The sequence below is a fragment of the Xenopus tropicalis genome, chromosome 7 (assembly GCF_000004195.4).
Source record: "Xenopus tropicalis strain Nigerian chromosome 7, UCB_Xtro_10.0, whole genome shotgun sequence".
Lineage (NCBI taxonomy): Eukaryota > Metazoa > Chordata > Amphibia > Anura > Pipidae > Xenopus > Xenopus tropicalis.
Window position 1 is genome coordinate 117,143,467 of NC_030683.2, and position 27,898 is coordinate 117,171,364.

Consider the following 27,898-nt stretch of genomic DNA (forward strand, 5'->3'; position numbering starts at 1 on the left):
CAGGTCGCACTGAAGATACTACTTGGGGGTCTATAAGAACCGTTACTCAGTGAGAAGGCTAATAAGCATTGGGTGGCCCTAACATTGGTCCCGCCCAACTTATTTGCGTACGCCCTATCAGAGCTCAACAGCATCCGGCGCTCAATCGCGTATTCTGAAATCCTGAGCTGGACGGGGGACGTCATTTCCCATGCCACACCCTTCTGTCTCCGCCTTTTCTTGACGTACGTGATAGACTGTCGCTCTCGACCAATCATCGGCGGAGAGCAAATCTGCGATCCAATGGTTGCGTTGGAGAGGCGGGACCAACCCCTGCGGCGGATTTCCTGCTGTTCCCCTGCTTTTCTCTCCCCTTCTGCTTCGCGCATTCAGACATTATTTAGGGGCATTAATATCCCGTTCCCGGGGTACACATACATTGCCGCCCCTTGATTCCAGCCTCTCCCCCGGCTTTCTACCATCTTGACGGCGCTTTCCCTCTCCCAGGTGTAGGATAGCTGCCCCCGCCCAAGCTCATCTGATTAGCTCAGCTCCAGGGTGGGAAGGGACCGCACACATCAGGGAAGATGCCGGCCGTGTCAAAGGGAGACGGGATGCGGGGGCTGGCCGTGTTCATCTCGGACATCAGGAACTGTAAGTGTGGCCCCATGAGAGAGGCCTTCCCTGGTACCCAGGGGCACCTCTGTCTTTCTGACTGATTCATTTGCTCCAGGGATTGGTGACCTACAGGGGCAGAACTACCACTCCCACATTCCAGAGCTAAAGGGGGATTCTGGGAGTTGTAGTTCTCCAAACGAAACTGAGCCAGGGTTGCTTGCTTCTGACTTTGTGACTGAAGAGGTTGTTAAATGATTGGGGGGTTGGCATGTTTGCAGGTTGTAATTGGTTGGGCTGGTACTGTGTTTGGGGCAAGGTATTGAGTCGGCTCAGGGTGCGGGAAGAATTTAGAAAACTAAGAGAATGTGTCATTGTAGAGAAAACTGATGGAGAGAGACTGTCACTCTGAATAACAAGCATTAAAGGAGAACTAAACACTTAAGAATATGGGTAGAAAAGCTGTCTGTAATATACTGAACCCACTGCCCCAGCCCAGAGGTTCCACAGCTCTGTAAGTGTAATGATCCAGGCTTTTAAAGTTGCACACAGCAGCAGCTCCCCTTCTTCTGATCCTGTTAGACCATCTTCTGAGTGTCCGTGGCACTGCACGTGCTCGGTACGCTCTGCTGGTGAGAAGCTGGGAAATCACTGAACCGTTCGCTGATAAAGAAGTCTAAAGAATAAGGAATGGCATTTCTAGTATACCATTATGGTTTTAGATGTTCCTTTGTGTAAAGGAACGTCTGAAACAAATGCCACTGTCCATCTTGGGGAGCTGGTTATGCAAGCCCCAGAATTAATGTCATGCCGTATGGATATGTTATTCTTTAGCAATGAAAGCTCCTTAAGTGCCCACCAAGCAGAGGGAATAGATGGTTGAAAACTTGGTATAACAGAAATAAGACGGAGTACACGTTTGTCAGGATAAGTGGGGTGCAGAACTGTCACCCCTGTATCCTGAGGATTGAGAATGTTTAACTTGTCACAGTGTGGGACTAATGTTCTGGGAATAGATACATGGATCAACCTGTAACAGTGTGGGAATGATAAAGCGGGGGGGACCTGTCGCACACTGGTAATGGGGTGTATTATCAGCCCCACAGCATTGAAACACCAAACAGATCCCATTCCAGTAGGAGCTCAAGGCGCCCTTCACTTCTGCTTCTGTACAAATAAGCGCAAGGTTGCATGGTGGCAAATGAACCGGTTACCGTTTATAGCAGTTAAATTCCTTTGGTAGAAGGTGGATGATCCTTTAGCACAATGCGGAAAAGAATGGGTACAAATAGGTCTCTTTGGGAATTGAGGTGGAAGGTAAGCCTGTAATGCTGGGCCTGTCCCACTGCAGCATAGAAGGTGTAATGTGCTGGGTATAGAAGAGAAGCTGCTCCTCTTATACTGGGTGACTATAGTGTTGACCATTGCAAATGGAAAACTTAGAAGACAGTGAAAGTGGACTTTTTACAATCATAGCAACTGGAAGCATGGCATGAACATGTTGCTCTAGCACAGGAAAAGGGCTGGCACCCCAGCGACACGCCTCTAGCACAGCTGGCACCCCAGCGACACGCCGCTAGCACAGCTGGCACCCCAGCGACACGCCGCTAGCACAGCTGGCACCCCAGCGACACGCCGCTAGCACAGCTGGCACCCCAGCGACACGCCGCTAGCACAGCTGGCACCCCAGCGACACGCCGCTAGCACAGCTGGCACCCCAGCGACACGCCGCTAGCACAGCTGGCACCCCAGCGACACGCCGCTAGCACAGCTGGCACCCCAGCGGCACGCCGCTAGCACAGCTGGCACCCCAGCGGCACGCCGCTAGCACAGCTGGCACCCCAGCGGCACGCCGCTAGCACAGCTGGCACCCCAGCGGCACGCCGCTAGCACAGCTGGCACCCCAGCGGCACGCCGCTAGCACAGCTGGCACCCCAGCGGCACGCCGCTAGCACAGCTGGCACCCCAGCGGCACGCCGCTAGCACAGCTGGCACCCCAGCGGCACGCCGCTAGCACAGCTGGCACCCCAGCGACACGCCGCTAGCACAGCTGGCACCCCAGCGACACGCCGCTAGCACAGCTGGCACCCCAGCGGCACGCCACTAGCACAGCTGGCACCCCAGCGGCACGCCACTAGCACAGCTGGCACCCCAGTGCCACTAGAGTAAGGAAGGTAATCACTTTGCACAGAAGCAATTGTAGGGGATGTGAACCTGTATGGGTAATGGTACATACATTGATTCTGCTCATTTTCCCAGTTGGACGGTGGGTTACTACGGAAAGGTTTGAGGGTTGTTATGACAGTCTGCAGTAGGGCATTGGATTCAGGGGTAACTTGTCACTCTGAGAAGCACAGACTTGAGCTGTCAGCGTGGGAATGGAAGGAGAACCGAATCTCATCATGTGTGTAAAGACTGGATGAGGCAATGCAGCAGCTACTGGGAGTAGGGAAGGAGGGGTTCTTGCAACGGGCTAGGGGTAGCATTCGATAGTCACTTTCACAATTTTTGTGAATTCTTTTTTTAGATTTTAACTTCACATTGTAGGCAGGCATAGTAGTGCTAAAAGAGAGGGCTTTAGTAATAAAATGTGTAAAGCAAAATACTGGCTGAAAATGCCTTTATTCTTCCACACAGGTAAATACACAGGCAAATACATGTTTTTCATTGTTATGTAAATAATGTGTATGGGGTTGCTGTTCTTTATAAGCAAAGAGTACTTAGCTGCTGAGAGTGGCAGATATTGCATATTATCACTGCTTCCCGTGAAATCAAAATTGCACATCTGCCGAGTGTGAAAGGGGAGTTATTTTTATATTGGAGCCAAGAGAAATATTATCTCAGTGCTATTATTGATGTGTTAAGGTGCATACTAATCTGGCAGAGTATCGTGCAGCAGGGGCAATGGTATAGTTATTACTTTAAACTGCTTTAAGCTGGCCCTAAATGCACCAATATTATCATATGAAATGAGGTTTCATGCTATATTCGGTGCTTGTATGGTAAATCGATGAGACGACTGATATCGGCAAAAGTCTTGGATATCTGTCGTCTCGTCGATCAGACGGAACAAAAGATATTTATTGGGCAAAATCTGTGTTTAGGGCAGATAGGGGTAGAATCCTTATTGCTTCTACCTCCATATCTGAACGTTGGTGGAGGGTACGAACAATCTTTCAGCAGATCTTACGAAAGATCGTAATTGTAACGTGTATGGCCAGCTTTATGGATGGGCATAGATTGCTTCTTTCAGGCTCTTTCAAGTCACACGTTGCATAGGGGCCGCTTCTCTCTGTCTGCGTTGTGAAGGCAAGGGTAAAAAAATGGATCTGCTCTTATCTGTAGCTCCGTGTAGCTGCTCTGGCCACAGCGTTGGCCTGATTGCAGCTACACGAAGCGGGGATAGGGCCTGAAACCCACGAAAGAATGCATTTTCAGGCTTGTCTCTGCTCCATGTAGCTGCACTCAGCCCAACGCTGTATCTGTTTAAGTTAACTTTTAGGCAGAAAATTTGCAGTTGGTCTTCATTTTTTGTAGTAGTACTGCGTGTATGGCGACCTTAAGAGTGTTGGATATTCTGGGGCCTGGTTGAAAGGGTACCCCTCTGCAAATCTAAGGAAACCGATGGCAAGTCCTGTAATAATGCCTAGTGCAAGTTATGGAAAGCCTACGCCTACAGCAAATTATTTTATATTAAGTGCAGAATTTTAAACACACATTTTAGACACAGATCATACAGATCAGAATAGGATGTCCAAGTAGTAGTCTCTTGCCGCAACATATTTTATCAAATGCAGAATTGATGTTAAGGCTGCAGTAAGACCTGGTTACAGTAGCCCAGAAGGGACAGAAAAGCAACAGACATTAGTGCCAGGAAATAGAAGAAGAGGAAAGAGCAGACGTTAGCAGAGTTATGGAGGAGGAAGCAGGAGATTGGGAGCCTTGGCCGCAGTGATTTTGTTCTGTGGCAACATGCGCGGCATCTGGTTTTGCTTATGGCTCTGTCCTTGTCTGTGCGCTTCCGCTTGCAGCCCCTACTTTACTTATCCTGATTTATAACCCCCCCAAACTCTGTTATGTGGCTTGGCATATAACTGACATAAAATCTTTGCAATACAGAGTGTGGGTGCTTGCTGTTCCTTTTAATATTTTGGTGCTTGCACTTAGATACATTTAGAATTCACTCTAATTAATAAGGAATACGTGTCATTCTTTCCTGAATTAAGATTGCTTATTTCTTTCTGCATTATTTCTCTTTTATTTGTGTATCCTCTTCTCTCAGCCCTGTCTTTTTCAGTCAGGCAGAGAAGCAGATCCGCTCCTCTGTGTGCCTGCATTAAAGACTATGGCAACTGTCCGAGTGTGGGCACACAGAGCGGATCAAAGTTCGGCCTGAAAAACGCAAAAGTGGATGTTTTCCAGGCCGACCTCCGATCCGCTCAGCTCTGTGTGCCCACAATTGGGCTGAATATACGCTTCGTGTGACCTCGCCCTTAGTAATGCTTTGAGCACAGAGGTGTCCTGTCTCTTTAATCAGCCCCCTGTGACTCAGGGCAAATACACAGGTGCAGTGCAGTTGTGTTTATATTAGCGCAGCCTCTTCATTCGTACCACCTGGGGGGCAAAGTGGCGTTACGCACTCAGCAGTTTTGGACAGCTGTGACCCTGAACTGTATATCAAAGCTTATAACTTTTTTTCTTTTTCTCGTTAGGTAAAAGTAAAGAAGCAGAAATTAAAAGAATCAACAAGGAATTAGCTAATATCAGATCGAAGTTTAAGGGTGAGTAGTTATTTATAGCTATTATATATTATACTTATCTAACATTTATGCCTTTTCATTCCCATAATATGTTGTAAATTTGTATCATTTATATCATTTTCCTGCTTATCAAACTCTTAACCTTGGCTCTGCTGGATTCCTTACAAAACAATAGCCCTAGAGGGTTCTTGGCTAAAGATTTCCATTTTAGGACACTTGGAAACTAGGAACTCATAGGCTCTTCCTCTCTTTTACCCATCTGTTTAAGATGTGCCCCCTCAAATGTTCTTGTGTTACTCTGTAGGAGACTGGAAGCTAATTGTTCAGTGATTGCTTGGGGTACAGTGGTTTGGGTCCTTATCTGCCCCCTCTCCCCAAGATTCCCTGTGTAATACCTCTGCTGGAGGATAGACTTTTTATCCTTTACCAAGTGCCCAAGTGTCCACTTCTCAATCCTAGGGTGACAAGGACCACTTGTGAGAAGCTTTGGGCTATCTGTGTCCTTGGTGTGGGTCCTCTTCTGCACCATTTTAAATATGTTCTAAGTATTTGGGTGGTGGGCAACCTCCTGTCTGGCAAAGCTCACACATCATGTGCCTAAATGTTTATTTCATGGATAGGAGTGAGTCCAGACGCATGCCTTCTGAACTCTTCTTGGAAATCTGTGAAGTCTTTTGGAATTTGGCATTTTTTATTTCTTTCAGCATTTTATGCTGGGACTCTTGTCGCTGACCAGACATTTCTCCATGCACAGTATGTTTTCTATTTGGGATCTTATTACAGATTGCAGTTTGGCCTGCTCCATAGCTTCCAGCATCTGATGCTACCGTTGGCTTCTTTAGGCAAAATCTAGGAAAACAGTGGTTGGCTTTTGGTGTTTTGCCTATGTAAAACAAATGCTAATGCTGTGACATCAGTATAAGAAGTCTTATTTTTTTGTGTCTTTATAAAAAACATTTGTCAGATTGCCCTAAAACCCTCTATGTTGCTGTGAAATGGGAACACTTTCTCTTTAAGAAATGTGAAATGGCATTTGCTGTTGCTGAGTGGAAGCAGTGCCCTGACGGAAGCAGATTCCCATTGTACTCTTTGGGATTTCCTGCATTTTGCTTTCTAGGCTTGTTCAGCCGACAGTGACAGCTTAGTAGTTGCTGCTGGGGAGGGGGTGATCTGGCCGGTGTATTGGCAGTTTGCAGCATGGATCCCCAGCAGATAATCACATGCCTATTAATTGGTTTTTAGGGTGCAGGACGCATTCACCTTGTTGAATGGCAAATGTCACTCTGAAGAACTATAAGCAGTGAATAATTAAGTAATAAGTACAAGTTTCTTGCAGTTAATGAAAGGCATGCATTCCTTTAATATCAGGTTCCTTTTCTATATCATAGTATCTTAAGGTGGCCATACATGGGCAGATTTAATCTGGCGATTCAGGCTGTTCAGACCAACCTTATCTGCCCATGTATGGGGCCCTCCCATGGGCCTACCTGACCTATATCTGGGTGATAATTGGCCAGATGTCAACCGTAACATCTAGTTGAAGTGGTCCTCGCTTCGAGGCTCATATTCCCGTTGTTGTAATCTGATAATTTTGTTCCTAGGTCCACTTTAGGTGAGCATATTAAAGAGAACATCTGCTTGTATGGCAACCTCACCAAACGAGCAGATCTTACAGTGTGTGGCCAGCTTTACAGAGACAATTTAGGCCCAGAAGATGTAAAGAGAAATCTCTTCTCCCCATAATCCCACAAGTCTATCTGACAATGTTCCTGGAACCGGTCCCTGCCGCTGATAGCTTTTGTTTGTGGGCAGCTTAACTAAAAGCCTCTCCATTGTGCCAGCATTTATTAGTCTGTGGGCAGAACGTGTAAGAGCTCAGATATCAATATATTTTGTGTCACAGATGTTTGATTTCCCAGCGTCTTATGCCTTTTCTATAAATAGGTGACAAAGCGCTCGATGGCTACAGTAAGAAGAAATACGTCTGTAAGCTGCTCTTTATCTTCCTGCTGGGACATGATATCGACTTTGGGCATATGGAAGCTGTGAACTTGCTGAGCTCCAATAAATACACAGAGAAACAGATTGTAAGTAACTGAAAAACAGCATGAGAGGTACTACCTCCCGCCTGGATCTGTCACCCTGCCTCTGCCACCCTATAATTACACAAATAGCAAAATTACACAGGGTGGGGGGATGTACAGGCTTGCTTTCTTGTACAGGGGGGCTTCTACTACAGTAATGTCATACAGGGTATTTTCCTTCTTTTAGCAAGACATGGGTTTTAGTAATAACAGTGACTGAGATTTTAATTATGAATTTTATATGAGATAATTTCTGCCAAAGTAGAATGAGAACTGCAGGATATTTACCTTTATGCTATGGGTGTGTCTTACTTCTGTATTTAACTTGGAATTTAGGAAAACTTCTATGCCAGCTTTTTGTGGCTGTAAGCAAGCCTCAATACCGCAGGCTCTTAAAGGGCACCAATCAACCTAAAATTGCTTCCCCCAGCAGAGGTGCGGGCTAATAGAGCGTTCTCTCCCGTTGGGGGAAACAACAGCAGCGCTAGGCTGCCCACAATGGTATGGCACGTTGGGATGACTCAAAGGTATTTTAGATTTCTGAGCCCAACAAAACAATAGCTATATGGTCTAGTGTACATAGTTATATATATGAGAAATAAATGTTAATCCCAGATAAAACATTACAAGGCAGAATTTATTATTGTGATGTATAGAAGCAGAAATTGACAGATACTGAAGCCTCTTGTGGGGCAGCCACTGTTCTCATTCTTTTACCAATGCTAGCAATAAAAATTTTTTTACTTCCCTAGGGCTACCTTTTCATCTCCGTTCTTGTGAACTCCAACAGCGAACTCATTCGCCTCATTAACAATGCCATTAAAAACGACCTGGCCAGCCGGAACCCTACTTTTATGTGCCTGGCCCTGCACTGCATTGCAAATGTGGGGAGCAGAGAAATGGCCGAAGCGTTTGCCTCTGAGATACCAAGGATTCTGGTAGCAGGGTAAGGACTATTTGATTCTGGCATACCAGTCCAACCTGACATTCAAAGTGTCTCCACTCTGGGAACCTCAGACAAGTTAATTGTAAGGTGAATGATCCCCATTTAAGTTCTGTGCCCATGCAACCAGATGACATGATATTGGGGTGACTGCAGAAATCTGCACTATAGCCAAACCATCGCCCTACTTTATTCCTTAATTGCTAAATGACAAATTCTGTTATGTGCACCCCTCTGGTATGGACTGCCAGCTCCTTCTGGGTAAACTGTATTGTATTGGGTGAGAGCTGGAGAGTGCCTCAGGGACAGCTGATTGCTTCCTTTCCTTCTGCGTCCCTTCTGTGTCAGTACAGATGGACAGTATTACCCCTCCCAGACAAGGAGGTAGGACATATAACATAGCCAATCATATACCCATGGTCCTAGCCCTGTGCTAAAAAAATAACCCCCCCCTCCCTGTGGTATGTCCTACTATGCACAGAATTGAACCTGTTGCTTATTGGGAATAAATACAGTTGTGGTTATTCTTCCCATGTTCCTTCCTGAGAGATAATGTAGCCTTCTCCTATGGTTCTGCAAGCCTATAGAGGACTGACATCGGCTGCATACTAATTGGCTAGTTATGTCCCTCAGCTGGAAGCTGTCAGGGTTCTTGCTGGAGTTACCATCCTGCTGAATACTCCCTGCTGTCTTGTATGGTGCATTCACTCTTATGGGGCTCTTTGCTATTGCTAAAGTGTTTATTTGTAAGTCCTTTGTGCAGACAAAGTGGGTATTTGTGCTCCATATTACACCGGGTGCATCCAGGACTTGCTGGGGGTTGCATTGGTGTAGCAGTATGGTACCTCCTTCCTTTCTCACAATGGAACTGCACCTAATAAACAGCCTTTCTCCAGGGTTCTGACTGTAGTTTTAATTTTGCTGACAAGCCAATACTATGTAGAGGGCGCATGTGTTTCTTTGGGGCACTTTGCTTCCGTCTTGTGTGCTTGTTTTTGGCTCCTATACGTCACTACTATTTGGCAAGGGCAGGTTGGGGGTCATGTGTTTTACAGGTACAGTAACAGACTAGTGCGTCGGAGATTGCAAGCACAGTGCTAGCTTATGTGCAATGGCTTGTATGCTAGCTGTTTTTCGCTCTTGTGGTTTTGTATGTATGGTGTCTGGCCTGTCCACCCGTGGTTGGCATGCGTGGTGTCTGGCCTGTCCACCCGTGGTTGGCATGCGTGGTGTCTGGCCTGTCCACCCGTGGTTGGCATGGGTGGTGTCTGGCCTGTCCACCCGTGGTTGGCATGGGTGGTGTCTGGCCTGTCCACCCGTGGTTGGCATGGGTGGTGTCTGGCCTGTCCACCCGTGGTTGGCATGGGTGGTGTCTGGCCTGATTGCTGTGTGTCTTTGCACTGTAGGGCACCTTCACTTGTGTGTGGCATCAGCTCTGTGGTGGCATGATCTTCTGGTTCTTGTGTAGGTTTGGAGGTTTGTCTGTGGGGCTAGATGCTTGTGAGTGCCAAGCCTTATTTTCCAGGGCCACAGGCTAGTGCTGAGGGATGGGTACATAGCCCCAGCACTAGTGGAAGGTGTATCTAATTGTTGCCAGTTTCTTGTGTGGATTATGTGACCTGCTGGTGGATACTAGTGAGTTGGCTAGTGCCAGGGTTATGGTTATTGCAGCGAGTGGGTGTCTGTGTCTTTACAGTTTCTTGCACCATATTGTGGAAGTCCCTCTGGTCTGTGAGGGAACTCTTGTAGTAGGGAATGGACATTTTTACTCTGTGATGCTTTATTCTCATCTTATGCTGTATTTGGTAGATTGGGTTTTGTAGTTTTTGAGGTCAATTGCTTATCATGCCCCGGGCCATTCTTGTACTTATGCACTTAAGCGTTTTATGCCTCTCGTTTTCAGGGATTTTGTGTTATATCAGCTTCCCCATTTAGTGAATGTTATGTTTGGCCTTTTAGCATCTGTTGGTTTTATTCAATATTATTTCATTGTTTTGGGGTTGTGGCTTGATAGATCCAGTCTGTACTGACACGGGAGGGACACAGATGAAAATGAGAATTTCTCTTACCTTCTTGCCGTAAATTCCATTTCTTCTGGTTCCAACATGTCACTACAGGGTTTCCCATCCCAATTTATTTGTTTCCTGTAATGTATAAGAGTGGTGAAGAGGAAGTCAGGTGGTCTTGTAGGCCAGGATTCGTTTTGATTGGCTATGTTATAGGCCCTACCTCCAAGTCTTGGGGGGGAAGCAATACTGCCCATCTGTACTGACCTGTTGGGACTAGAAGAAATGTAAGAAGCGAAACTCTCATTATTGGGCACCTCGTTTAGTGACATTATATAAGGAAAGACAATTAGTAACCTACATAAGTATCCTGCACCTTGCTGCATATTATAGCTAAGCAGGATCGGTTAAGCAATTACAGCGCTTCTGTGTTTGTCAATAATTCAGTTCCTATAAGAAAAAAGGCTCAGTGCCAGGCCAGCAGAATTGAATCTTACTAATAAGAATCTGTATTCAGCGCATCTCTAGGCAATTCATTTAACTTCTCAGGCTTTGCAGGAACGTTGATTTATTTATTTTAAAATACATGATTTGCTTCTTTGGCAGGGACACCATGGACAGTGTAAAGCAGAGTGCGGCCCTTTGCTTACTGAGGTTATACAAAACTTCCCCAGACCTTGTACCTATGGGGGAATGGACATCGCGAGTCGTTCACCTTCTAAATGATCAACACATGGTATGTGTCTCCCATAGATAATTGTCAGGTGTAATACCAGTCTAGAGAATTGAAGCCTCAGATTCTATGGGCGACAAAGGTTCATATTGCTTGGGCATACGAGTAGCTGCTACTTTTAGCTGTTATGGTTTTATTCTTTCTATCTCTGTACAAACTCCCAATTGTCTTTGCATCTTAGGGCAGCCTATAAGGTACTAAAATGGAGAACTTACAGTGATGTGTGTTGCCCACATAGCAGATTACCTTGCAGTTCAGATGAGAAACACATACATAGCTTTACAGCACTGCTCCATGAGTGCTCTTAGGTTCATTGTTCAGATGAGCAACACTGCGGCTGCGGGTCACTGGTGTGTTACAATACATTGCTGTGTACCTTGAGTTTGGCCGGATGCCCAGAACTGCTATTATGCCCATTATCCCTATAATTAAATAACATATCAAGTTACAAGGGGTGAGCGACTCGCTACTGAACATATTAGGGCTAATACAGAAACTATAATAATATATGGTGTTTGTATTGTGTGTGTATATTTATAAAGCCTTTAAAAATGAATTTATATAATATTTTTATACCTGAGCTGCCGTAAGTTAAGTGTGCAGTGTTGTGATGGGATTGTGATGGATCTCTGTTGTGCTCCATCCATCATTCACTAACGGACGCATTGCTCTTTGTTCCAGGGAGTGGTGACAGCCGCTGTCAGTCTGATCACCTGCCTCTGTCGCAAAAACCCAGATGACTTCAAGACCTGCGTCTCACTGGCGGTATCACGTCTAAGCCGGGTAAAGTTTCCTTCTACAGTTAATTCTTACTGGCGGTGGCAATGTTTCATTCTATAAGTGCCTATATGTTATCTATTTCTCACCTCTACAGATTGTCTCATCAGCCTCCACAGACCTGCAGGACTATACATATTACTTTGTGCCGGCTCCCTGGCTCTCTGTAAAACTGCTGCGCCTTCTCCAGTGCTACCCACCTCCAGGTAACTCTCCGTGCAGTCTTCCTGCATCCCCCATAATAGCCATAGGGCGCTCCCTCTCTCTGACTTGTCTGTGTGCCTGTTGTTTCAGAGGATGCTGCTGTGAAGGGGCGCCTGGTGGAGTGTCTTGAAACTATCCTAAACAAAGCACAGGAGCCTCCCAAATCAAAGAAAGTGCAACATTCCAATGCAAAAAATGCGATACTGTTTGAGGCCATTAGCCTAATTATTCACTATGACAGGTAGGTTATATACTGATACACAGAAAGCTTCTCTATACAGGCCTTCTGTACTATGTGCACGTAGAGGAATTAGATGATGTCTAACATAATGTCTACTGATTAATGGCATTTTGGGTGCCTTGAAACACTTTGAACTTCACTTTACTTTTTTTTTAAGATTCCAAGATATTAAGGGAAATATGTTCTATGAATTTTGTTATAACAGCACCACCTGCTGCTCAGATCCAGTTGAGGAAGTTGTCAGGGGAAAGAAAGAGGGCTAAGCTGATGTTCTTCTGGTTAGGAAAAGCATTAGAAACCTCAGATACTTTTCTCACATCTTTCCTAAACAGAGAAACCTCCCTATTTCTTTCTTCCGACTAGATTCTTGACTAGTCAGTCGGAAACTTACCAGCGGCTGGGTCTGTTGCAACAAAATTAGTTTATATTCATAATACTTATTTCCATTAATATCTTCAAAATCTTAAAAACAATTAATGAATGTAAATGACAAAAGTGCTTAGAAAAGCACCTGTTGAATGTTGCATTCACTTATCCTGAACCCTAGACCATTTCCCTCATTGTTATTTGCAGTGCAAGCTGGTGTGTATGGAACAGTTTCAGTGTTGTTGTGCTACCTCGTACTGTTTCGGCAAAGGGAGAGTTAAGAGTTTCTTCCCTAAATGCAGACCCACAAGTTAAAGTTTTTGCCCCTGAGCAATGCGTAAAATACTGCAGCTTTGGAAAGCCGCTTTAGTGGCGAAAGAGCTATTGTCACTTTTTATGCTTGCAAGGAGGAATTTGTTTCCTGCTACTCCTCCCATTATTTCTGTTTCCTGTCTGGCAAACAGAAAGACTCTTGTCTTGCTTAATGACAGGGATTATGATGACTAAATATTTGTTTGTTATCAGTAGTGCAAGACAAAGTAGACTCAATTACCCTATATCCAAAATGCTCATTAACATTTACTACATCGCTGCTTGTAGATGGCTCTGGCACAGTGAATGTGAAAGATTGGAAAGCTTAGCTGAGTTGGCTTACAGGGCACACGTTTAAATAGGATATGATAGATTGGCTAGAGTATAATTCAGTAGTTATTATTGTTGCACAGAAAGATGAACAACGTCATTCACGGCTCACTATACAATCAAAACCTGTCTCGTATAAAATGGTGCACAGAAACCAAAATGTTGCGATTCTGTAAAAATAAAGTGTATTTATGCGATACCTGTAACCTCAGTCTGCATTGTACACCCCTGTAAAACCACAAAACAACACTTTTACCAGTCTGTAGCTGCCCTTAAGAGACCTGGATACAGTGTTGGACTGGGGTGTCCAAGGCCCACCCGGCCTGCCACCCCAAAGGCACCCTATCCCAGTTGCCAGTTCCTTCACCACCACCAGCTTCCACTCCACGAACACTTCTTACCCCCTACTACCTCCTTTTGCCCACAATCGGGGTGAGGGTAGAGTGCCAAAAGCTCCTTCCGGGGCTCGGGCTGGTGTCATAGGGCCAAAAGATCAAATTAGCCTGATATCACCTACCTTAGGTGGACATATTGCTTGGCAACCTCGCCTAATGAAAGGATCTTAACATGTATGGCCACATTAACTGAAAGTTAACCAGTACCCATTTGTCTCTTAATCTGGTTGGCCTGGGGATCCAGATCCAGTCTGTATGCTGTACTGGGAAAATTGCTTCTGATACTTTACCCTGTAGGAGATTATAAGTGGCATGATCTCCTGAGCAGAACTGCAATTTCTAAATAAAAAGTGGGAATCGTGGGGACGTTTCTCCCATTACCCGTGTTTAGGGCTTTTTGTTGTTGTTGTTGCCACATTACATGTTTGTCTTATTCTTACTTTCTCAGTGAACCTAATTTACTGGTGAGAGCCTGCAACCAGCTGGGCCAGTTCCTGCAGCACCGTGAGACCAACCTCCGGTACCTTGCATTGGAGAGTATGTGCACTCTGGCCAGTTCTGAATTCTCACATGAGGCTGTCAAAACCCATATTGAAACAGTCATCAATGCCCTAAAGGTAAGCAGCACATCCTGAAGTGAGTCTCTTTGTTTGGCTTTTTCCTCTCTACCACTAATTGAGGAGCACAGACACAAATAGCATCAGTCAACCCTTCTGTGCAGGGAAAGGACACGTTCACGTGAAACCATCAGAAGCTGCTGCTGTAGATCATTCTCTCACATTTTTGTTTTTCATTTCAAAGCTATTGAAGTTTTTATGAACTGCCAATGTAATGAATTATGTAACCACAGCGCCACCTACTGGCCAGAGATATACCTTCAGAAGCTAAACAGTGAAGGGTTCTGATGTTGCTCTGCTCAGGAAAGAGATCAGAAGCCTCAGATGCCCTTTTCCATCTCCTTTCTGAGCAGAGCAACATCAGAACCCTTCTCTGTTTCTGTTCTGAAGGGATATCTCTCTGTCTGTACAGTTACAGTAACTGACCAGCAGGTGGTGATGTTGTTACAAAATTCATGATATTTTCTGTTAATAAATACATTAATAGCTCTGAAACTGAAAGAAAACAAACATAAATTTCCAAAGTGTTAAGAGAAGCACCCTGAGCAATTTCACAATTTTTTTAATATTTATCATATTTTTGTTTTCTGCATGTATTCCTTTAGACGGAGCGAGATGTCAGCGTTCGGCAGAGAGCGGCAGATCTCCTTTATGCCATGTGTGACCGTACAAACGCTAAACAGATTGTGTCTGAAATGCTTAGTTACCTGGAAACAGCCGACTACTCAATTCGGGAAGAAATTGTAAGTGAATGTATGTGTTATTGTATGGAGAGGTGTGCTTGTGTGTTCCTGCTTGTCATTTGACTTTGTCTTCCTTTGTACATTCAATTAGGTACTGAAAGTTGCCATCTTGGCTGAGAAATATGCTGTGGACTACAGCTGGTACGTGGACACGATCCTGAATCTGATCCGTATAGCTGGAGACTATGTCAGTGAAGAGGTCTGGTACCGTGTCATCCAGATCGTCATCAACCGTGATGATGTACAAGGCTATGCTGCCAAAACTGTGTTTGAGGTAAAATTATAAGTGTTCCCATTCCAGATCTGTATTTGCACCTGAATAATAAAGAACATGCACAGTTAATGGTTTCTACCTCTTAAAATGTCATTTTCCTTCCCTAGGCTCTACAAGCACCTGCTTGCCATGAAAACATGGTGAAGGTGGGAGGTTATATCCTGGGCGAGTTTGGGAACCTTATTGCTGGAGATCCTAGATCCAGGTACAAATGCTGTATTTAGGCACATTGTTATTGAAAGGACCCCTGCAACCTAATATGTTCTTGCTAAGGATTTGGCTTAGTTGACAGTATTACCTGTGGCACCAGTAAAGCATAGTATAGTAATATGGATGTATTTAAAGGTGAAGGAAAGGGACAATTACTGGGGGTGCCAAAATGTAAGGCAACCCCCCCCTTCCAGTGATTGTAATCACCTGATGCACCGGCGCATGGTATCAGGTAAGTGATTAGAATCACTGGAGGAGTTCCTAAAAGGGGTTGTTATATAGGTATTTTGAGACAATTTGCTGTTGGTTTTCATTATTTATTATTTGTGTGTTTGTAATTGTTTGGGTTTTGTTTATTAAATTTAAAATTTTAGCGCCTGTCTGGTTGCTAGGGTGTAAATTACCTTAGCAGCCAGGCTATGGTTTGGATGAGAGGCTGCAGTATGAATAGCAGAGGGCCTGAATATCAGGATAAGGAATAGAAAGTAACAGTGACGAATTGTAGCCTCCCAGAGCAGCAGGGTTTTGGCTGCCAGGGTCAGTTACCCCCACTTGAAATTTGGAAAGGGTCTAAAGAAGAAGGAAATACAAAATAAATATGACCAATTGAAAAGTTGCTAAGAACTGGGCATTTTATAAAAAACTAAAAGCTAACTTTAAATCAAGGATCTGCTTTGGGATTCTTCCAGACCCCTTAGTATTGCAAATCTGCCTTTCTCTAGCTTCCAATTGAAAGTCCTGACTGACTGACAAGGGGGATCATCAGAATTCAGTGTACAGTGTCGGTAACACTCGTTTTCTTCCTTAGTCCCCTTGTGCAGTTCAACCTGCTTCACTCCAAGTTCCACCTGTGCAGCGTATCCACCCGGGCCCTCCTCCTCTCCACCTACATCAAATTCATAAACCTCTTCCCTGAGACCAAGACTACCATTCAAGATGTGCTGCGCTCTGACAGTCAGATCAGAAATGCCGACGTGGAGCTGCAGCAAAGGGCCGTGGAGTATCTGAAACTCAGCTCCATCGCCAGTACGGACGTGCTTGTAGGTGTCCCTCGTTCTTTTGTATTGTTACAGGATACCTTTAAAGATGGAATAATGCACTTGGTGTAGGAAACATTCTTTCTCTGTATATTGACATTTATTAAGGAGCAGGGTCGGACTTTATTGTGGAGCGCTGCGTAATTTGCTAAAACTTTATCAATAAATAATGATGATGACTGGGCTGGCAGAGCATTGAGGAAAAAACCCGGTGGACTTCACTGACCCAGATCCGGTCTCTGCCAGCACTCCCCTGATAAGCTCCCTCCTTCGACGGGTTGCACGTGGGGGGGGGGGGGTTAGCTCTGCACCTCTGAGTTATACTGTTGGCAGCCCTTGTAGCTCTATATAGACTCTGCTTTATCTGTAGGGTACTGATAGTGCCCTATTTCCTTTGGATCCAAGGAGGTAAATATACAGTTCTGGGCAGCTCTAATTGTGCATCTTCTGTATCTGCTCTTCAATTCCCCCAGGCAACAGTGTTGGAGGAGATGCCCCCCTTCCCAGAACGGGAATCGTCCATCCTGGCAAAACTAAAGAAGAAGAAGGGACCAGGAGCTGTCAGCGACTTAGAAGAAGGCAAGAAAGATCAGAACTCTGAAATCAATGGAGGGGTGGAACCGACCCCAAGTACTGCTGTAAGACACTTGTTTCAGTCTTGTTTCTATGTTAGCACTTTCACATAAAGGGGTTGCGCACCTCTGAGTTAACTTTTAGTACAAGATAGAGAGTAATATTCTAAGACTAGATTGCGATTGGTCTTCGTTGTTTTTATTTTACTTTTTGTTCAGCAACTCTCCAGTTTGGAATTTCAGCAGTTATCTAGTTGCTAGGGTTTAAATTACATTCCCCAAAGGGATTGGTTTAAATGAGAAACTGGTATATTAATAGAAGAGGCCTAAATCAAAATAATAATTACTAAGTAATTCGTAATAAAAAGTAACATTCAAATTGTAGCCTCACAGAGCAATAGTTTTTTTGGCTGCTGGAGTCAGTGAGCCCATTTACAAGTTGCAAAGGGTCATAACCAGGCAAACAATTAAAAAAAAAAAAAGCCTATAAATAAAATAAAGACCAGTTGAAAAGTTGCTTAGAACTTGCCATTCCATACTAAAAGTTAATGGTGATCCATCCCTTTAAAAGTAGTGTGGTTTTCTTTCTTTTTGTTACCTACTGTACCTTATGTAGAGTTACTGGGCAAAAATAAATTGCAGAAGAGCACCTGTGCCACTTACACTGAATGGGCAGTAAAGCCTATTTAGAAACCAGGTTTATTTTCCCCTTTAAAACTGTTCATTCTGTTACATGTGTATTTTTTACAGTCCACTCCTTCTCCATCTGCTGATCTCCTTGGGCTGCGATCCGCCGCGGTCACAGGCTCGGCAGCACCTAGCGCCGGCAGCTTATTGGTCGATGTATTCTCAGACAGCCCTACATCTTCGGTCCCCGTAGCCCCAGGAGCTGAAGAGAACTTCCTCAGGTATGTTGTGTGTGGTGTTATAGTTCTGTATGCCTTTTTGCATTCCAGCATTGGTGTTGAAATCTGATTTTTTGAAGCCCAGCTGCTTGGTATCAAAGGCATATTTGCACATTACCTCTCCACCCAATATGTTTTCAATGTGGTGTGATCATTTCATTAGAAAAAGTGAACCAACCCCGCTCCCCCATTGTCCGCCGCTGATCTGCTTGTGTTTGCTCTTCTTTCTGTGTCCTCTGTTGATTGTCTAATTGCATGTAGATTTTATGTCTCCTTTCTTGGTCTTTCTTCTCTTGTCTTGCTTCTGGTGGGATTGTTTCTTGTTTTTGTCTGTCTTGCTGTGACCGCCTGTGATTGGATGGTGCAGTGATTTGGATCCGCCATCTGAGTGTCCTGCGTCTCTATTGGTCGAGGCAGCCCAGCCTTCAGAGTAAGGGCTGATTTAGTAAGATTTAATAGAATCCATGATCATCATTTGATAAAGCTGTAGCTATGGTACATTCCTAATGCGTTGCTTTAGTGCAATATAAATACATCATAGGTGGGGTATCTTAGCCAGTGCTCTTTAATTTTTTATCTGCAACCTGCACTAACTTCTACAGTTATGGGATATTAGACAGGACTGTATACAGCATGGATTAACTCCATTGGCCAGTTCCCTCCATCCCACATTTTATTCTGGGGAATTTATAGGCAAACTTCTCAAATTGGGCACTGACTGTACTACTGTATGTTACAGTTTGGGGCATTTCCCTTCCTAATAGGATATTCCGAAGTTTGGTTTAAAGGGAAAAATTTCTGTCCTGCTTTGTTCTCTCTTGTTTCTGAGTCCTGCAAACTGTGATAATAAAACTAACACTACTTATCATTTTAACAGATTTTATTTTGTTTTTCCTTCCTTTTTGTTTTGTTCCTTGCTTCCCCTTTCCTGCCTCTTTCCATGTTCTGACGCGCCTCCTTGCTCTTAGCTCTGGTTCTGCTGCTTCCGAGGATCCTGCTTTGCCTATTGCTGAGGCTGATGAGCTTCTAAACAAGTAAGCGTGCGTTGCCTTGCATTCTCCTCGTCTTGTACACTGCAGTCTTTCTTAAATGTAGCTGCTGAGCGAGGACACCAACATTTTCCAATACAATGCTAAGTCTTTAGGCAAGTCCTAGGGACATCCTTTGGTGTGTGCATCCGTTTAATGTATACCACATATTCTGGGAGAGCTCTGCTCACGTTTAACTCTGTGTCCTGGCCTTTTACTGCCTCAAGCGCAATACACCGATGAGTGCGGTAGGAGGACCTAGGAGATAATTCACTGTTTAAACAAGCCATAGGGAGTTGGCAGCTGTACATATATACAGGAGAACCAAGCACATTAGTAAAGGCATATGGACTTCAGCCCAGTAGATCAGTAAAAACACTGCTCTCTTGCAAATGGCTACTTTCAGAAAAATGTCTTTCTCTCTTAATGTCAGAGGGGCATTCCTTAACTGCTTAGGCACTGGTTTCCCTGCTATTCCTGGGCAAGCAACACTTGAGACCATCCAGGAATACTAATGCAGCCAACCCTTATTAAGAATGGTTGCTTTTCTTGTTGCTCATCTGTGTTGCCTGATGCTCTTAAAGCATAGCAACATCTCACAGTGCTGACCTCATCTGACTTGGTAATCAGTACTGTTAAAAACCCTGAGTCCAAAAGTGCCACGGATTATGGGAGACTATGGGAGCCAAACTTGTAATGGTAACAGAAGCTGTGGGAAATTGCCTACGTTTGCCAGTGTTCAGTCTACTTGTATTCCCTGACAACATATTTGGACCTCTCTGCTCCTTTTTCTACCTGTAGTAATAGAGGAGATCTCACATGTACCGTATGAAGAGTGGTCTTACTCCATACAGTCCGCAGTAATGGGCTTTGTACGCACTTGTGTCTCCTCTCTGTAAAGGATTGTTTTGTAGTACAGGTACAATGAAAGCTGAAAAGTCAGCTGATTTACATTACGTTTTCTGCTACTTGTGAATAAATATTTGCTTTTTTTTTTCCTCCCAGGTATCGATCCTTTAATTAATTGTGGTTTGATTGATTTTCTATTTGTGGCTTTAGGTTTGTGTGCAAGAATAATGGAGTCCTGTTTGAAAACCAACTCTTGCAGATTGGCGTGAAATCAGAATTCCGCCAGAACTTGGGTAAGCAATGAAACTATTTACTACCTCTGTGTTTATGTAGGCCTGGCTTTAGGCAAGAATAAGAACCATTCTTGTTTCTGCCCGAAGAGCGCATGTGTTTTTGCATAGTCACCTTATGAAAGCTGCAGACAGTAGGAAAGGGAGGAGAGGAACAGACGGGCAGTTTGCTTGGGGCAGTGTAGTGGGATGATAGAATGAAAGAGGCTGCATGTAAAGGGTGTAGGATGGTGTAAAAGAATAGAAGGCAACATGTTGGGTAGAGGCATGGACATATAAATCAGCTGGGGGACCAGACTGAAATGAAGAACAAAACTGATGAAGTAGAAAGATATCAGGGGGGTATAGAATAAAAGGCCCAAGAACAGGAAGTGTGAGCTGTGGAATGGGGTGTGAGTGTGCAGAATGTAAGGGGGCAGGGAGGAATGAAAGAGAATAGAAACTGGGGCAGGGGAATGGGATGAGAGGTTATAGTATGTACAAAGCTGGGAGTAATAGAAGAAAAGTGAGCAGAGGGATAGATGGATCAACACAGACAGAATATAAGGGATAAGAAAGAGGGCAGTGACACTGGTTGGGTGGGAAGGAAATTCATAGGTAGAAAAGTCTATAGCTTTGTTATATACTGGGCCTGTGAATAGCTGGCTACATGCTTTATAATAACTGTATTTACTTTCAATCTCCTGCAGGGCGCATGTATCTCTTCTATGGAAACAAAACATCTGTACAGTTCCAGAGCTTTACACCAACAGTTAACTATCCAGGAGAACTGCAGAGCCATATCCTTTGTGCTTACTGTTTGTGTCTGGGGATAAAGAATACATTCCAAAGGTCCTTTGTTAGGTATAAAGTACAAGGGACTAAAGGCCCCCATACACGGGCCGATAGAAGCTGCTGATATCGGTCCCTTGGACCGATTCGGCAGCTAATCGGCCCGTGTATGGGCAGAAACGAGCGGCCTGGCCGACCGATATCTGGCCTGAAATTGGCCAGATCTCGATCGGCCAGGTTAGAAAATCCAGTCGGATCGGGGACCGCATCGGCTCGTTGATGCGGTCCCCGAACCGACTGCCCCATGATCGGATTATTTTTTTTTAAAGCAACTTGCTACCCGATATCGCCCACCCATAGGTGGGGATATCGGGTAAAGATCCGCTCGCTTGGCGACCTTTAGGCTAATGGCACGTGAGGTGCAGAAAATACATTGTGTGCCATTAGCCTAAATCCCCTGGCAGATCAGGGCAGATGAGTGTTCTATGGCTGCCCAGATTGTGAGTGGATTATGAGAGAGAATCTGCTTGAAGCTGCCCTACTTCTAATGGGCGACTGCCAGTTCTAGTCTTGCTAGCGCAATATTAGCCATTACACATGTGGTGTTGATCTGCTACATGAAAACACGTATTTTGCAATGTTGAAGGGTTTTCTAGTTTCTATTTAAGTCTTCGCGCCAGTGACTTGTCCTTAACACGCGTGCTTACAGGTTAACATCCAGACTAAACCAGTAGACCCAGTGGTAGAAGGGGGCGCACAGGTACAGCAGGTGTTGAACATTGAGTGCTTGTCTGATTTTGACGAAGCCCCTCTCATTAATATTAAATTCAGGTGAGCCTTTATCAGTGCCAGATTGGCCTGTCCTCTGTCTGTGCCTGTATCCCACTGACCTCACTCTGTGCCTCCCCTGATCTCTAGGTACGGAGGGACGTTACAGAACATCACCTTGAAATTGCCAATTACCGTAAACAAGTTCTTCCAGGCTACGGAAATGCCATCCCAGGACTTCTTCCAGCGCTGGAAGCAGCTCAGTCTGTATGTTCCTTTCCTCTTACCAATCTGTTGGCCAGGCCGATCTTTAGATTGTAGATATACCTCCCATTTAAAAAAACTGAAAAGAAGCAGTTAATGCTCCTTGCTCTCCTTGCTCTAAAAAAATAATACTAAACACATCAGAGCCAACTTGTCTTATGGCAGGATACTATACCTACACCTAGAATCAGAGCAAGCATGGCAGGGTCAGTTACTCCTTATCTGGTTAGTGACCAGCAGTAGTTTTTAGAATCCAGTCCTTGGTACATAGAATATTCCCAGTGCAGCAGTTTTACCTGCTCACTGCATTGTACCTGGTGTAGGTTATACAAGTATGGTAATTTTTACCCAGAAACCTATTATCCAGAAAATTCTGAATTACAGGAAGCTCTTCTCCCATAGACTCAATTTTAGGCAAATAATTCTGATTTTTAAAACTAAATTCCCTTTTCTCTGTAGTAATAAAACAGTACCTGTACTTGATCCCAACTAAGATATAATTACCCTTTATTGGGGGCAGAACAGCCCTATTGGGTTTATTTAATGGTTAAATTATTCCCTTTTCTCTGTAATAATAAAACAGTACCTGTACTTGATCCCAACTAAGATATAATTACCCCTTATTGGGGGCAGAACAGCCCTATTGGGTTTATTTAATGGTTAAATGATTCCCTTTTCTCTGTAATAATAAAACATTACCTGTACTTGATCCCAACTAAGATATAATTACCCCTTATTGGGGGCAGAACAGTCCTGTTGGGTTTATTTAATGTTTAAATGATCTTGTAGTAGACTTGAGGTATGGATATCCAAATTACAGAAAGACTCCCTATCTGGAAAACCCTAGGTCCTGAGTATTCTGGTTAACAGGCCCCATACCTGTATAACAAATTAATTTCAAAACATGACAGCGTTTGAGTAGTAGTATATATGCCACAACACACAGAAAGGTAACACATTAGTGTAGAGGACGTTGTCTTTAGCTGGATAAATAACATCTAAATAGAGTCTGAATTTAGCCCACAGCAAGAAGCACAGAAGATTTTTAAAGCCAACCACCCCATGGACTCAGAAGTCACTAAAGCAAAGGTAAGCACTATTGGAGCTATAGAGTGTCGTTGACACGGCCACTGCAAAAATATGACAGTGAATGTATTGGACATGGTTTTTGCACTTAAGAGTGGTTCGTCTTGGTTAGTACTAGTGGTTGTATATATATAGTGTATGTATGTGAGTGTATAGATTGGTAGGTGTGGGTTAAGTGTGCTGGGTTTACTTGGATGGGTTGAACTTGATGGACACTGGTCTTTTTTCAACCCTATGTAACTATGTCTTGGTTAACTTTTAGTAACATTTTAGCAACATTTCAGTTGGTCTTCATTATTTTTTATAGTTTTTTAAAATTATTTGTCGTCTTTTTCTGACTTTCCAGCTTTCTAATGGGGGTCACTGACCCCAACAGCCAAAAAAAAAATGCTGCTCTGTGAGGCCACACTTACATTGTTATTGTTACTTTTTATAATTTTCTGATCCTCTCTTAGTAATATTCCTGTCTCTCATTCAAACCACTACCTGGTTGCTAAGGCTATTTGGTCCCTAGCAAGCAGTTGCTGAAACCCCAAACTGGAGAGCTGCTGAACAAAAAGTGAAATATTAAAAAAAAAAAAAAATAATAATAATTAAAAAAAATAAAGACCAGTGGGCTAATTAGCTGCCATGTTTGTGTGTCTGAATATATCAAAATACTAATGTTATACACCGCAGTGTGTGAATACCCTAGGCTAGTACAAGGCCATACATTCACTTTGGGGGGGTCACATCCATCACACAGACCTACAGTTGGACATCCCCATTCTAGATGTAATAGGAACACTCATTTGGGGGTATTGACTTCTTTCCATGTTGAACTTTTTTTTTTTTCCTTCACAAAATCATATTACTTTTACCGGGTATAACAACCTTTGTATTTGGCGTCAGGGCTGCAGCTCACAGTGTTTTGCTTGTGTGTCCTTTAGCTGCTAGGATTTGGCACGGCGCTGTTAGATAAAGTAGATCCTAATCCAGACAACTACGTGGGAGCTGGTATCGTCCAAACAAAATCCATCCAGGTGGGCTGCCTGCTGCGCCTGGAACCCAACATCCAAGCCCAGGTAAAGCGCTTCCTTTCTCTAACCTTAACCGTCACATTACTTCCTGTCAGCTGATCTCTGAGGGAGCACACAGCCCATCACTAAATGACGACAATATTTACTTATATACACAGTAAATATATTCCAGTTTGGGGAGATTCTTTAATAGTTTAGTTTATATTATGTTATCTGTTGGTTAGGTATTCATTCTGGGGGTACCAGAATAACCTCCTTTTCTTATTGTGTCATTGAACCGAGTTTAATAACAGAATTCTGCTATTGGCTGTCACATCCACAATCACAGATTCCATACATTTATACAGGTTATGGTCTATGGCACTTACCATCAGTTTCTCTATTCACCCCCTATGGCTTCCCATTGACTATAATGGGAAATGCCAACCAGCCCTATGTTCTCTGTTCACTATCTGCCTGTTTATTTGCTGATTCACACGCCGCCTTTGCCGCTCTCCTTCCAGATGTACCGTCTTACATTGAGAACCAGCAAAGAAGCTGTATCCAAGCACCTGTGTGAACTCTTGTCCAAGCAGTTTTAAGCCAAGCAGACGGTGTCCCCTGAAGGCAGTAAAGGAAAACTAAACACTACATGGAGGGTGCGCCATGCATCAAGCAGTTGTGTGAGTCTGTGTGCATGCGACGGCAAGGGTGGGCCTCCCGGTGCCACGTCTATGCAGTTTGTCTCATTGTAAGTGTGTGTGTTTACTGCGTCCAGTGAAAATCCAAGAGACTTAGAACTTGTACCAGAAACAAGAAAAAGCCTAACTATTAATATTCTTATTGTGATAAGATGTGTGATTGTTTTGTTGTTCATGCTGTGACTGGGGCTCATGAGGCAACGCTTCCCCTTTACTTCCCCCCCACAGCCTGCATAGAGGGTACCCCTCTTTCACGCTGTCTCTGGTTCCCTTCTAGATAAGGAATCATAAGTCTGAGCATGCTGGCCAAAAATCCCTATCACTTTCTCACCTAATGGAAATGCTGCTTTTTTTTCATAAAAAATAACTCTACAGTCAGAATTGTAATGGATTCTGCAATGGGAATATGAAGGGACACATGATCTGCTTCTGGGCATCTCTCCCCACTGATGTCCATTTACTGGTAGTTGGCACCAAAGAGTGCCCCAAAGGGAACATATCAGCAAAACAAAGGTAAACCTGTATAAGAAGCTATTCAGTAGCAGTCCTCAAGGGGGCAGCGCAGGCCAGGAAACAAGGAGTTCTTCCTTGAACACAGATGAAGGAATTCAGTCCGCCGAGGCTTATTGTGGCCTTGATATCTGATGTGACCCGCCTCCTACGTCAGTGTTGCGCAGTGAAAAGATTGCTTTATTCGCCAATAGGATTACATGCACCCTAGCCCCTACAGGTAATTGCAGTCATTTACAAACACAACTGCACCCCAATACTAAGCGGGGTCATCACCTTTACAAAATGAAAGGATTTTTTTCAACTTTTGTAGATTATTTTACCTTTAAAGGAGCAGTATCATCTCAGATCTGTACTTTTTTTTTATTGTTAAATATGCTACGTATCTGTAAGAGCTTACAGTCCTGCAGAGGATTGGTCATATGACTGATATATGTAGGTATGGCCCAATGAGCTACTTTCCTGTTGGGACCCATATGCCACCAAGCTCCAACCACATATGGAGAACAGCTTATTATGTACCCATACACAGGCCAATAAGCTGCCATGTAGGCTCCAATGCCCCATAAACAGTGGGGGCCCTGCTGGTTGCCATCTCTTGTGCCACGCTGGCCAACATTACTGCACATAAACTTGCCCAAAGAGTGATGCCTAGGTTAAAAAGTATCCAGCAAATAGAAAGATTTGCACAGTTAAACATCCCTGCCATGTCCTAGTGTTACTGCTCCGGGGACCCTTAGTTGGGCCGCTATATCCCAGCATATTTTTATGTTATTAATCAGAAATCATAAGGAGAGTGCTAGCTGGGTAGTCCACCTGCCCTTGCCGTGCCCCTGAATAAAGTTAAATTATTCTCCTATTAGCTTCTTTTGGTGAAATTATAACACAAAAGGGAGTCTATGGGAGTCGCTAGCCCGCCAGAAAGACAATAGCTGCTTAGGCAAGACTGCAAGCTGAGCCCAATAACACCTTCAGCTCTGGGAAATAAAAGGAAAATAAATATACACTTGCCTCATAGGGAAGTAGTAGTGGCCCATTCCTGCCTGTTGCCCCCCAGAGACAAAGGATCTGCCTATGCTGCGTGCCCTTGGCCTGCCCGCTGGAACCCACCCCTTGTCATGTGTTTGTGTGCCAGTGTTATTGTGCTGTTCTATCCAAGCATTCCATGTCTGGGGGGTGTCTGCCACTCTCACTTTGTACCTCGTTGGATCATTCCATGCACTTGTCGTCCCCCCCCCCCCCCCCCCCCCGGCCCTTCTCTCTTTCCCATACGCATTGCTCTTAGGCCTCGCTCTGCTTTTGGCAAGGGGCGCCATTTACTAAACTGCCCACTAAATCAAACCCTCCAATCTAAGTCCATTACGGACGTCCTACATCCTTTCCCATATGCAACTATAACTCTCAACATCCCAGAAGTGCAGTGCTGGGAGTTATAGTTAAATGATACTGAGTGGAGCTTAGGTTCCACCTTTTAACCAGAATCGAGCCATCACTTTCCCCCTTCGGGAGATGCTTGACCTGCCTTGCAGATATCATGCCTATATATATATGTTTTTTGTTTTTTTTTAACATTTACAGATTTATTGGGCCTGTAATTGCCATAGTCATATTTTTTTTTATTTGTTTGGGACGGTAGGTTGCCTTCCTGCCTTTGTATATAGGTATATATAAATATATAAAATATTCTATAAATGTTAATGCGTAATCGAGAGGTACATAGATACACAGTGAATGCATCACTAGGGACTCTAGGCCACCTTAGAGCTCCCGTCGTCATCTCTGAATTCTATCATTGAATATTAGCAGCCCAGTACAGCAGTCCCTCCTTCCCCGCCGTCTCTCACACTCTCGCTCTCTCCCCCGCTGTCTCTCACACTCGCACTCATCTCACTGCAGTACCCAACTCTCAGCTCTAGGTGGCGCTGTGCAGCTCCATGCACATACAGCACTAAGCCTACAGAGCATCACGTTTTAACCCCTTTGCTGCCATCATTACCCATGGCGGTTCCATTTGTGAGTTCCCAGAGTCAAGTGCGCACAATATGCAATGAGACTGAGCGTTGTTTTGTCCATTCTTCCCTATCAGAGGTTGTTGTTATTGCGTGGGGCGGTCTGATGATTGTAGCACTATTGAAGTCATTGTTATGAAGGGGGTAACTTCTATTTTATAGCTTATTTTTGTGTATCCTTGGTTTTAATGGCATTTGTCTTCGTTCTGGAGTGAGGTCCTCGCTGGTGCTGGGTATTTTGTGTAGTGCACTGCTAAAGTCCATGTGAGAGGGAGTGGGTGAGTGAGTGGAATAATCCATTGATGGGTTGGGTGGGGGGGTGGCACGGGCCCCAGCGGCGGCGGCTGCCTGACCACAATTCCCCAGGATTATAGCTGAGCAGAAGCCCGGACGCCTCCGTTCCACCATTGGTGGCTTGTCTCGTAGCTTGGCGCGTTGTGTATCATATTAGACTTACGTATTTTCTATCTGTGTATTTTATAAACTGTATCATTCCCACCAAAAGTCCTGGAATAAAAAAA

The 27,898-nt window shown here is 44.3% G+C and overlaps 1 protein-coding gene across 2 annotated transcripts; it reads left to right on the forward strand.

Moving 5' to 3' along the window:
- The first annotated feature begins 283 nt into the window (after positions 1-283).
- ap2a1 (adaptor related protein complex 2 subunit alpha 1) lies at positions 284-27,898 on the forward strand. 2 transcript variants are annotated; one of them, NM_001097377.1, is given in 23 exon segments: positions 387-633; positions 5,307-5,375; positions 7,299-7,441; positions 8,191-8,384; positions 10,994-11,123; positions 11,802-11,903; positions 11,995-12,103; positions 12,192-12,342; positions 14,194-14,362; positions 14,968-15,105; positions 15,197-15,379; positions 15,487-15,584; positions 16,398-16,629; positions 17,100-17,264; positions 17,949-18,106; positions 19,072-19,137; positions 20,191-20,273; positions 20,960-21,049; positions 21,749-21,872; positions 21,960-22,076; positions 23,093-23,162; positions 24,089-24,223; positions 24,682-25,009. In NM_001097377.1, coding segments are annotated over 23 exon segments (2,871 nt in total). In that variant the 5' UTR covers positions 387-566; the 3' UTR covers positions 24,760-25,009.